The sequence below is a fragment of the Mauremys mutica genome, chromosome 6 (assembly GCF_020497125.1).
Source record: "Mauremys mutica isolate MM-2020 ecotype Southern chromosome 6, ASM2049712v1, whole genome shotgun sequence".
Classification (NCBI taxonomy): domain Eukaryota; kingdom Metazoa; phylum Chordata; order Testudines; family Geoemydidae; genus Mauremys; species Mauremys mutica.
In genome coordinates this window covers 47,378,145-47,390,436 of record NC_059077.1, presented here as the reverse complement: position 1 = coordinate 47,390,436, position 12,292 = coordinate 47,378,145, and the positions used below count along the sequence as shown (strand labels likewise).

The following is a 12,292-nucleotide window of genomic DNA, read 5'->3' as shown; positions in this document are numbered from 1 at the left end:
ACCAATAAGTGACAGGCTTTTATGCTTATTTTAAAAGGATCTGGAAATAGCAAACCAGCAAAATCCACAGCTGTTCCTCCAGGACCTCCAGTGTACTTGGACCTGGTATATATTCCCAACCACAGTAATAGCAAGAATGTCGATGTAGAGTTTTTCAAGAGGGTGAGGTCATCCTACTACGTGGTGAGTGGGAATGATCCTGCAGCTGAAGAACCAAGCAGGGCTGTTCTGGACTCCCTGCTGGAGGGCAAGGCTCAGTGGGGAAGTAACATGCAGGTAGGCTGTCTAACAATATTTCTGTTTGTGAATTAAAATTGTTATGAAAAGCAACCACAGGAAGCAAGAGAAGCTATGGCTGTTGTTTAGAAGAGTGTCCTTTGGTGTACTATAGATGAACACTCCCTCATTTCTCTTTTAATAAGAGTGACATATGTGAAGATCAGGTTTTGGAATCCTCCTAGCTTAGAGGCATGCTGAAAGGTACTTAGAATATCAGGGTTGGAAGGGACCTCAGGAGGTCATCTAGTCCAACCCCCTACTCAAAGGGGGACTAATCCCCAGACAGATTTTTGCCCTGATCCCTAAATAGCCCCCTGAAAGATTGAACTCACAACCCTAGGTTTAGCAGGCCAATGCTCAAACCACTGAGCTATCCCTCCCCCTAGCCCAAGTGATCTTCACAACAAGAGCAGTCTCAAGGGATTTGGCCAATTTCAGCAACTAAATGTGGATCTAGGTTCTTTTAACATAGACACCCAAGTTTTTAAAAATGAAGAAATACCATGCTGATATTAGATACTCAAAAATCAAATGTGACATGCTGTGTGTATATGCAAGCACAGCAGCAGATTTTTCAAGGTACATAATGGAACAAGGCTTGCATTAGTATCTGATCCCTAAAAACAGTGTGCTAACTCAATTAAAATCCATTTGATACCTAATGTTATGCTATATTCTGTGGTATCTGCAGGTGGCCTTTGTGCAGAGTAGAATATAATTTATTCATCTTCAGCTTTGGTATTTTGCATTTAGCAGCAGCATGGTGACATGTGTAATACAGTAGAACCTCAGAGTTACAAACACCAGCGTTACGAAATGAACAGTCAACCACACACCTCATTTGGAACTGGAAATATGCAATCAGGCTGCAGCACACGCACACACACACACACACACAAACACAGTACAGTACTGTGTTAAACGTAAACTACAAAAAAAATGGGAAAACATTTTTTTTTGAATAGTCAAGTTTCAAAGCTGTATTAAGTCAGCATTCAGTGTCTTCATGACACTGAGGTTTTACTGTATAAAAGGTGTTTGAAGACCCCTTTCAATGATGCAAGAATTCCCCTAAAGACTAACAAACAAACTGTCCTCTCTTGTAAAATTTTCCACAATAGCTGGTGTAATAAACGTTCAGTTACAATGTTAATAACATTCTTATTTACAATAAGCCTAAATAGGTTATTTATTTATACCAATTCCTTGTAATTGAGTAGCATAGTTTAGATAAAAGCAGTTTTATTTTTCTTTGTCCAGTTAATTTGATATCCAGCTTCCTTGCCATCATTATTATTTCTAGTGTGGCTGATATGGTAATATCCAGTTCTTTCTTTCTTTCAATATCGGCTCATTTTCTGAGTGCCAAATCTGTGTCACCAAAATAAATATCAGAGAGGACAGGGACCTTTTTGTGCTCTTCATGTGGGGAAAAACGTTGAGGAATAGTGGTCATACCTTTGGCAGCTCAAATGAATAAAAATATTAAACACAGTTTTATTAAAATGTTGCCTCCAGTGCCATCCTGTTAAAGTTCTCCTTTCCTACAGAAAAGGCGACTGTTTCCAGCCTTTTTATAAAACAGGAACTCAACATTATTTAATGGCATTTACTCAGCATACCAGGAAATCCGTGAAGAGAAGGATAAATTTTAAGGAACAAGATTGTACTCATTGGAATTATTATTAATATTAGTCATGTTTATTGCAGTATTTCCTAAGGGCCAACCAAAATAGGGCCCCATTGTGCTAGGTGCTGTATAAATACTGAGTAGTAGATGCTCCCTACCCAAAAGAGCTTACAATGTATAGAGAAGATAGACACTGGGTGAGGGAAGAGGTTTAATATACAAGCAGCGGGAACAATGTGATGGCAAAAAAGGTCATGTTAGTTTATTGGTTCCATGGGTACTAACAGTTTTGTTTGTTTAGTTTTTTAGGATGGGTTTACTTAGAAGGGGATCAGCTAAATGGAAAGCAAAGGGAAGGGGAGGGGGCAGAGCAGGGGAGAAGAGAGGTAGGTATGGAGTGAAGCTGAGGGGAAGACTGTAAAGGAGAGATCCGGAGCAAACAGCACAAGGCAGAGAAAGTACAATCAAAACTGTAGAAAGTTCTCAGAATGGGCCAAATACCCAAAGGTCCCTGCTTGGGCTGCTTCCGTCCCTACTAGCTGGAGTCTCTGGCTGGCTCCACTCTGCAGTTTTCTCCCATGGTCACGGGGAGTTGGGGGACAGAAGGAGAGGTACCACCTGATCCTAGTGCCCCCTTAGTAAGGGTGTGGTGTCTCCCCTACATAGTTCTGGGTCTTGCCGAGCACTGGAGAGAGGGATGTCTTTGGCTGGTCCCCATTTGACACCCATCCTGTCCCAATGCAGCAGACTCTGCTTTGGCTGCTTGTGCCCTGCCCCTGCTTGCTGGAGTCAGTGGCTGCTTGGCTGCACTCTGCAGTTTTTTCCCAAGTAGTCTAGCATAGGAACAGTTACATTTAGAAATATCTGTATTAAACTTGTGTTGCTTTTTCTGTCTTTTTCCAGGAGTGATTTGTTGTATATACAAAAGTTTTAGAAATTTGTTATTGTACAGTGTTACTGTATGTGTACAAATTGTGATGTAGAAAAGATTTTGAAAATTGTCTCATAATCATCATCATCATAATTTCAAAATGCCCTAATTGTACTCCTTGCAAGATCTGGACCTACATGATCTTAGCTATTGAAGCTGTGACTGTTGCCTGAATGTATGTAGCAAACATGTAATTCTAGGGCACCTCATTTGCCCTAAATAAAACACTAAACATGCTGCTTTAGTCCCAAAGGTACCTCTGCAGTCTACAGAATTGTAGTGTGATGGCTGTCATTTTGGCCAACACATGGGGGTTTGACGTTAGGGACCTTCTGAAGTAAAAGCAGGAGCTGCTACAGTTTGATTTAAAAGCACAAAGGTTCTGTGGCTGAGGCTGTAGCTACTCATCTCCTCTGTGGATCAGCACAGAAGGGGACATGAAATATGCTTACTTGTGGGTTACAGCAGCACTGTAAGTGCAATCTTCACTGAGTTTTTTCATTTAGAGACCATTCATTTAGCTTCCATGCAACACAATACCTTGCAGATTCAGGCTTTTCTTTTGGTAAATTATTTCTTTGCCGTTATTATATCCTGCCTGTTTTCTTGCTTAAAATGTCCATTTGCTTCAAAAAGGAAATCTACTTGTTGACTACGACTTTAGCATCAAGACTCTGTTCTCACATCAGTTGTTTTTTCTGTCCATTCCTAAAGAGTTTTCCTATTCCATATTGTAGGTGACCTTAATCCCAACCCATGATTCAGAAGTAATGAGGGAATGGTACCAAGAGACCCATGAGAAACAGCAGGACCTCAACATCATGGTTTTGGCAAGCAGCAGCACTGTTGTTATGCAAGATGAATCTTTCCCTGCATGCAAGATTGAACTGTAGAAACAAGGCCATACACCACAACATTAAACTTTATTTCCAGAAATTCTTCAGTTTGAAAATACCTTTTCTAAAAATTCAACCCATCTAATTCAACTGCTGAACTATATACCTGCCAAATGCTATACTGTGTCACGGTGATGCAAGTCACTAATATTTTTCAGTCTTTGCTGATTGCTAAGGGAAATAACAGTATTCCCGAAGTAGGGTTCAGATTACTGCAAAATTACAGATCCTGGTTCATCTCCGCTGAACATTTGGAAACCATGCACTAGCAAACCCAACTGACTTCTGCCAGGTAGAGGCATTTGCCCTCGAAAGAAACACAAAGAGAGAGAGAGAGAAATAGAGAGAGGGGTAGGAGGAGAAAGTATAAATAATTGGGTCTGCATTAGTCTCACGGCAATAGATGTATTGCTTACTGCAGTCTGCTTATGCTCTCACATGAAAAGAAAGTTTTAAATTTGTATCAGTCTGAGTTATAGGATAGGGGGCCTTAGTTTACAAAATTATGTGAGCTAATAAAAGGAAACTGAATGTGGCTTTGAAGGGACATAAGATCTAAACACTCATTAGCCATTAACTAATTTGAACTCTGCATACTGACATAACATAATTATCATAGACTAATATGCAAGTAGTTTGAACCCCATTCAGAACTCTAAAACTTTTCTTTTAACATGCAAATATGTTGGTCTAAGGCATGCTCCCAGTGAATATCTATTTAGTCCACTCAGAATCAACAAACCTGCATGCTTAAACACCTAAGTCAACAGCCAATTTTCTGAAGCAAAATACCAAAGCAGTTGGGGAGTACATACAGTAGACAAATTGCCTTAGAAAGTGACTTGAATGTACAAAGATACTTAATGCACTTATTTTTTAATGTGAGACAGCAAGTTTATAAAACATCTGTTTAGGATTATAGTTACACCAGTAAAGAAGTGTGTGTGTGCATGTGTGGTACTAGAAGCCTATCTGATTGGTCAAACAGCTTGGTATTATGAATTATGTATGTTGGCTGAACACTTCATTGGTACACTTGGACAGCTCAACAAAACAAGACAAGCATTTTTGAAAGCTGCTTTTGTACTGCGGAAGCAAGATTGAAGTGGTGTCCAGTATCAGAAATGCAAAACTTAGTGAAACACAGTATATTGAAAAAGGTTCTCGGCGAGTCTGTACAGTATTTTACCTTCCTTTGTCTTACGTTATTTTATTTGTTAATTTAAGAGTGAATATGGGAACAAATGTATAGAAGAATTTTTTTTAGCTCTGTGTGAACTTTTAATAGATGACTTTTTAACAAAAGGTTTTGTTTACAGGAAAATGCAAAGAAAAAAAATTTCAGGTGAAGGCAATTTTTTTTTAGTAGTTTTGTAAGAAATACATTATGTTGTTTGAGGTTCTGGTGAGAATGAAGTATGATATTGCAGTAACATATTTATTGAAAACATTTAACTGCCAAGAATTTTTGGGGAAAATACCTAATGATTAAATTAATCTATTAGTGCTCACAAAAAAATAGGAGTTGAAATGCCAGTTGACTGCTCTTTACAAAGTGGTAATTAGACTCACGGTTCTCCCAAGATCTTTAAAAAGATTGAAAAAGCAACCATTACCTTAAATAAGCCAAGCAGGTTTGGGGGGGGGGGGGGGGGTTTGGTTTTGTGTGTGTGTGTGTGTGTGTGTTTTTTTGTTTTCTCTGTAAAGCGTTCCCAGTGTCTACAGATCATTTCCAAAAGTACAGCATTCAGATCAGTTCCACTATTAAAGAGAGTTTGGACTCTTAAGTCTTGGAAGCTTTACCACTGTAGAAAATATTGTTACATTTCAGTTTGCAGACTTGTGCATCAGAATTTAAAAGTAAAGGCCTCCTAAACGGAGATTTGTGCTGGTCTGTACAATTGACCTTTATGGTAGGCTTTGAGTTCCTCTAGGTAGTGAACAATGACCTCATTTTATTTTCTTTACGTATTATGTATTTTAAATGTTAACATTGTTAGTTTATTTTTGTTTGATAGGTGTATGTTTGCACTGCTAATTTTTGTGGTTTTTTTTTAATACTACTTCGGAGCCCTTTAAATCTGGGCCCTTGTAGCCCATTTAATGCTGTGAATTACTGTTTGTCATATGTGGATGGAGGTTGTTTTAATATTTTTGTTAGATATCATTAGCAATGCTATTTTATTTATTGGTCTACCTTTTAGATCCTTGAAAATAACTCAGAATGATTTTTATACAAAAGACAAAGGGAAATGTATTGTGAAAACAAGCGGAATTTGCTGAGCTCATAATCATTTACTTAACATTTATTTTGTCTATGAAGTGAAAGGCAAAATATTTTATTAGTTAGCTGATTTGGCAGAATGTTGTATTATTTCTACCACAATTCTTTCTGATTTGTCTACTCTCTCATGTAGGTAAGATTTCAGACTTTTTGGGTTCGAGGAGCAAATTCCAGACTCTCCCAAAACTGGAAGTAGTTTGTTTCTCCACTTTGATAGAAACTCTAATGAACAATGATCTCGAGACTGATCTTATACCAATGTAAATCAGGAGTAGCTTCATTGAAATTGAGGGTAAATTAGTATAAATTAAATCAGAAACAAGCTTTAAATTTTGAACACCCCAAGTAAATTCGTAACAGCTCAAATAATTGTTTTACTTAAAAGAAAAAAAAGCCAGTTTCAGCCAATCTTAAATTGTACTTTGATTTTTTGCTGCTACAGAATTTTTTTTAAAAAGTCGGTTGTTTTGAATCAGCTGACATTGTTCCTATGAGATACTGTAATACTTGTTCCATCCACTCTTCTAAATGACAACCAAGGCTGAGAGTTATTAACTTCCCAATTAGCTCCTCTTGCCCTTAATGCCTTTCCTGCCTGTGAAACTAATCTAATTGTGCTAGTCATAGTCATACACAATTAGTTTAGTAACAGCCATCAAAATGTACCATGTACATTAATGGTGAGCGCTGGTGATCAGCACAGATTTCTAGGAGCATGGTTTGATATTGATTACTCTAATTATAAAGGTTCAATATTTGAGTGTAAAGAACACTCTACTGAAATGATGTTGTTACCCATGACAACATTCCCAATCATGACCTTTATGGTAGTACTGCACTGCTGAATAAAATTCAATGAAGAATTAACATTGGAGATCTCATCCATTTCCAAACCTAAACAGATCCCCTTGCATGCCTTCTCAAAGTCTCGTGCTGGGGCTGACTACATTGTCTCTTTCCTTTAATTCCATCTCCCATAGAGTTCACTCTGGTGAATAAATCCAATTGTGTATATGAGTTTTTTTAAATTGTCTCCAATAGTTTATATGGTTTAGGAGCCTTCCGGTACTCATTTGCTAAGATCTAATAGTTTTGTTAATGGAATTTTCCACCCTTCCCACTGCAAGAAATTCAGCTGCAAGGAACAATTACTGTGCATTTTTGAAATTTCTGTCATATGCCTCTTTTATTCATCTGTCACAGAAGGTACTTGCTCAGTGATGACATTTTGAAAGAAATGGTAATTTTTTTGGTCTGGATTTATTAGAAAAGGAAAAACTATAATGTTTACACTTGAAAGAAACTGTAAGCTTTCATCTTTTCACTTAATAATTGAACAAAAACACAAAGCAACCTAGTGACAAGCATTTCTTTTAATGCAATTATGTTATTCACCTGATTAAAAATGTTTGCTATTTAAAAAAAAATCTGTTTGTTGTGACTTTACAAAAAATATCAAATAACTAAATAAAAAGGCAGCATAAAACTATTGGAAAGAAAGGAAAAAAGGGAAAAAAAAGCTTCTCTGCACTTAACTAGCTAGGCGCTCCAGATGACAGGAGCTATCCATAAAATTCATTCAAGACTGGGCTGTAATCACAACAGTAGAAGAGCAATTAATAAAGTACAATATGCTTTCACATGTTTGCATGCAGCCATATATCTTCCAAACTATGGAAAGAAACAGTCTTGTTGCCAGCTGAGAAGCACCTCACACACTCCTCTCTCTTGTTCTGAATGGTGTTTGTGTCAGTCTGCAGCTGTGTATGGTAATATGTCTTATAATCCTGCATCACTTCTATTCTATCCAGTCATATCTAATGTAGAAAAATAGTTTCCAGTGAAAGTAATATGTAGTGCTTTTATGATATTTGTGTGCAATATCCCCTCTTCCATTGAGGATATTTGATGTAAAGGAAACAAACTCAGTTCCACAATAAAATACAAAAGTGATGAAGTGGTGTTGGTATGTTTCTTGTCTATGCATTCTAGGCCAGCTAGAGACTACCCCAAGTCAAGGGTTTCCCGAGGCTGTAAAATTTCAACTTATTGTCATCGGGTAGCTATAGGGATAAGGAAGGAGCCTGTTTTCGTTGTTACCTCACCGTACGCACTCCTGAAAAGAGAGCTAAATTCAAGTGCTATGCCAAGCACGAGCGTGCTGCTAACAGCCTGGCTGCTGATTAGGGTGACCAGATGGGATGAAGAAAATATTGGGACACATGGGGGAGGAGGGAGAGTCCCGTTGGCACAGCAAAAAAAAAAAAAAAAAAGCGTGGCGTCCCAGAGTCCGGTCGGCGGGGGGAGAAAGAAAAAACGGAGTCCTGCTTGGGGGGGGGGGAGGGGGAGTGGAGTCCCGGAGTCCCACCGGCAGAGAGAGAGGGGGGAAAAAAAAACCCAACGGAGTCCCAGAGTCCCGCCGGTGGGGGGAGGGGGGCGCAGCGTAGTCCTGCCAGCGGAACAAAACAAAACAAAAAAAACCAGGAGTGCGAAATATCGGGACAAATTGCGTCCCGACCAAACATCGATTGGGACGCAGGACAAACGCCTAAAAATTGGGCCAGTCCCAATTTTATCGGGCCGTCTGGTCACCCTAGATACATGAAACAAATAGAATTAATAAGCCCAATAGCTAACAACTGAGGTATGTGCTGTTTTTATGTCTCATATACCTGTTTAGATTCATAAACTGATTGCAACTTGGCTTTTATCAATTTGGCATTATCTCAAACCAGCTGTGCTATTTATGACAAACAGTTGAAGGTAAACTGAAGCAGCCCTCCTAAATACTTTAATATCAACCTCATGCACCCACAAGTCAGGATTTTCAACAGGAGTTTATGGTTCCAAGCACTCACTAAATGTATTAGAGATCAACTGGTCTCAATGGTTCCATTCCAAATTCAACTTAAGGCAAACACTTGACAAGAAGCTGAATAAACAAGCTATGCTGAAAGCTAAATTTTGTTGTGGCGTTCAGAAATGTATAGCTGGAGGTTTCTGAGATATTGTTGCTGGCGGGAAAGATGGCATCTGTATGTTAAAGCAGGATTTTTAAAATGAAATATTGAGCTAGAGTTTATATTTTTATAGCAATTTTCAAATTGGCTATTATGAATATACCTATTAGAGCTGTATGAGTAATTTGTAATTACTGGAATGGTGTATATTTTTCTGTGGGCAGATTGTCCAATTCTCTTTAATCAATTCCCTATTTGAAATTATTCCCTGAGCTATTTTCTGTGAATAATTTTTGCTCTGTAGTTCACTCACAAGCAGATTATTATAAATATTCCAATTTAGGCTGTGCGTCAGCTAAGTCAGAGGTAGGGTGTTTTTTTTTTCTCCCCTCAGTGGAGGAGGTTAATTCTCACAATCAGGTTTCCTGCATAAAATGCTCATGACAAATACATTTAAATTCTCTTTCTGAAAATCTACTCAAATATTCACCCAGGGCTAGATTTGTCACTGTCAAGTTCAGTAGCACCTTACTACTCAAACAGTCCTGCTGAAACCAATGGGCCTACTTGCAGAATATGTTACTCTTCAGGGGGTGTGATCTTGCACCCATTGAAGTCAATGGCAAACCTCTCACTGACTTCAGTGGTGCAGGATCAGACCCAGTGTGAGTACAAGGGCTCAATGGCTCTCAATATGTGCCCTTCCCGGTCAGTAAACTCCTTTGCTAGAATAGTCACACACAAGTGAGGCAAACACAGCCAAAACAAAATCATTAAAATATTCTAACTACCACTGGTGGAAATGTACATAAGCTTTGTCCAGCTCTCATACCTATGTTTCATATACAACTGTCATTACTAGATTGATCTTCAGCGTAAGGGTTCCCTTCACTGTAAACTGAGAAGTATTGTTTAAGTTGCCATGACCTGGGCCCAGGGTTCTGTGAAAACTGGTGATTTCAGAAGCACCTGTAAATTACCTGAAAATAGGGGAGAGGGTCTTGTTTAATGGATCAGCCTCTCTGCAAACCTCTGAGACTCCGGAGAGACCTCTCCAGCCCTTCAAGAAGGCTGATCCACAGTTTAATTGTTTGTTTACCTCCATGATAGCATCTGCTGCAGTTGACTCAGAGGAACTCTTGGTTCACAGCTGGTGACAGGGAGTGGTGGATTAACTCTCATGCCCCCAGGCTCTGTGCACAGGGGTCCCAGCAAATTTTTGACAGGGGCCCCAATAAATCTTAATCTACCTCGGGTGGCAGGGTTAGCTGAGTGTTTCTCACGGAAAGGAAAGTTAGCACTATTTTGTGTAGCGGATTAAGTGAGCTGTAGTGGGGGGGAGCAGAGCTACACTTGGTGGGAGCAAATGGAGTCTTCTCTGCTGGAGTTTTGGCCACACTTGCTAGCTGAAGTGCTGCATGTGCACACAGGTTACGACTGGTGGGTGAGCTACCTGCCCATTGTGGCTAATGAATGCAAGTGCGGGCATACTCGGGCCATTGCTGGAGCTGATTATTAGTACAGGAACTCCTCACTTAATGCTGTAGTTATGTTCCTGGAAAATGCGACTTCAAGCAAAACGATGTTTAACACTGGTACACAGTGATGATGATTGTGAAGCTTGGTTGAGGTGGAGGAGTCAGAGGGTGGGATATGTCCCAGGGAATGCCTTACTGCTAAATGAACTAGCAATTGACTGAGCCCTCAAGGGTTAACTCTCACAATACTCTACAAGGCAGCAGGAAAGGAGGGAGGGCAGATAGAGACAGAGAGACGCACCCTGTGTGTGAGAGAAAAAATGCGCATTTCCCCTTTAAGTAGCTGACCCCAGGCTTAAGTACACTGCCTTGTTAATTAAATCAGCTTGCTGAGACCTGAGATGGCAGCTACTGCTTAGAAGCTCCCTCCCTCCGTTGTGTGTTCCCTCTGTTCTATGGAAGATGAGGTAAGCAGGGTGCAGGAGTACGGGGAGGGGGAGACACCCTGACAGCCCCCCCCCTTGTCTCTCCTCCCCCCATATAGCAAGCAGGAGTCTCTGGGAGCAGTTCCGAGGCAGAGGGCAGGAGCAGCACATGGCAGTGGGGGGAGGGACAGCTGCTGCACAGGGAACTTAGGGGACAGTGGAGCTGATAGGGGGGGCTGCTGGTCCACCCTGGTTCCAAGCCCCCACCAGCTAGCTGCAACGGGCTGCTCTTCCTGCAAGCAGTGGACAAAACAGGCGGCTGCCAAACAATGTTAGAAGGGAGCATTTCACAACTTTAAATGAGCATGTTCCCTAATTGATCAGCAACTTAACACTGAAACAATGTTAACCAGCACGACTTTAAGTGAGGTGTTCCTGTATCTCCCTTCAGGAAGAAAAGATGTCAGCTGCTTTTAAGAAACACACATTAGATTCTTGCCCAAGAACCCTTCTCTTGACATTGACAGTCTCTCCAGTTCTCAGCTTGTTGCTATCACCTTCACCAGTTATTACCCGTTTGTGGCGGTGAAGTATTATTGAGAAGGTTGTGGGAAAGCAGTGCAGGTAACATCTGCAGTTCTTGGGGTTCCTCAACCAGAGACAGTTTAATTTTTGGCTTGGGTGCCAGTTGTACAAATTAATGATCCTGGCAATGGCTGAAGCTCAGCTAGTTACACGGATTCGTTTAGATTTGTCAAGTTGCCTTCATTACCATTGGCCATGAAGAGTTGTTGACTGACTTTAAGCCCTGGCCATGATATACAGAGTCTGTTTCTTTCTTTCTGAAAGATCCCAGTGAGTAGTAGTAGTGGGCAAGGGCTTGTCAGCCCTGGGTGGGAATCGACAGGGTTTTCTTCTCTCTTTCCTTTTTGTCAACATGCATATGAGCCTTTTAGGGTGGTTAGTGAGGTGGTATCGGCAGCAGTTTCTTTGGATGACACCCAGCTTTATATGGCCAGATCTTCGCCTCTTTTGACCCAGCTAGACTTGCTGAGCGTTCAGTACAGGTGAGGTGTTGAGGATGGTTACCTGGCTGAGATCAGTCCAGATAAGACTGAAGTGAGGTTTGCTGTTCATAAACTAGTAACTATGCCAGGGTTTATATCAACTCCCTGCAGTGTGGGAATGTTCCCGCAGTTTGTATGTAGGCTCACAGCCTGGGTGGAGGGATGGGGCTTCTTGGAGCCCCTTGCCAGCAGATATCCAGGTAGCAGTAGTTGCCAAAAATGCTTTTCATTTCATGTGTTGCAGAAGGCAGTAGCATTTTCCTTCTGGTACAGAACTTGCCAGTTATCCCTGCCTTTGTCACCATGAGGTTGGATTACTGCAGTGTGTGGTACATAGGCCCA

General features: G+C 40.5%; 2 protein-coding genes across 3 annotated transcripts in view; one reads left to right on the top strand and one right to left on the bottom strand.

Moving 5' to 3' along the window:
- Window positions 1-7,973, top strand: part of MAP1B (microtubule associated protein 1B) — a 107,684-nt gene extending 99,711 nt beyond the window's left edge. Inside the window, exons 6-7 of the mRNA XM_045021262.1 lie at window positions 38-276; window positions 3,578-7,973. Coding sequence (XP_044877197.1) covers window positions 38-276; window positions 3,578-3,733 — 395 coding nt within the window. The 3' untranslated portion in view covers window positions 3,734-7,973. The remainder of the gene's footprint in view (window positions 1-37; window positions 277-3,577) is intronic.
- MRPS27 (mitochondrial ribosomal protein S27) overlaps window positions 1-12,292 on the bottom strand; it is a 121,389-nt gene that overhangs the window by 37,857 nt on the left and 71,240 nt on the right. The gene's annotated exons all lie outside the window — the stretch shown is intronic.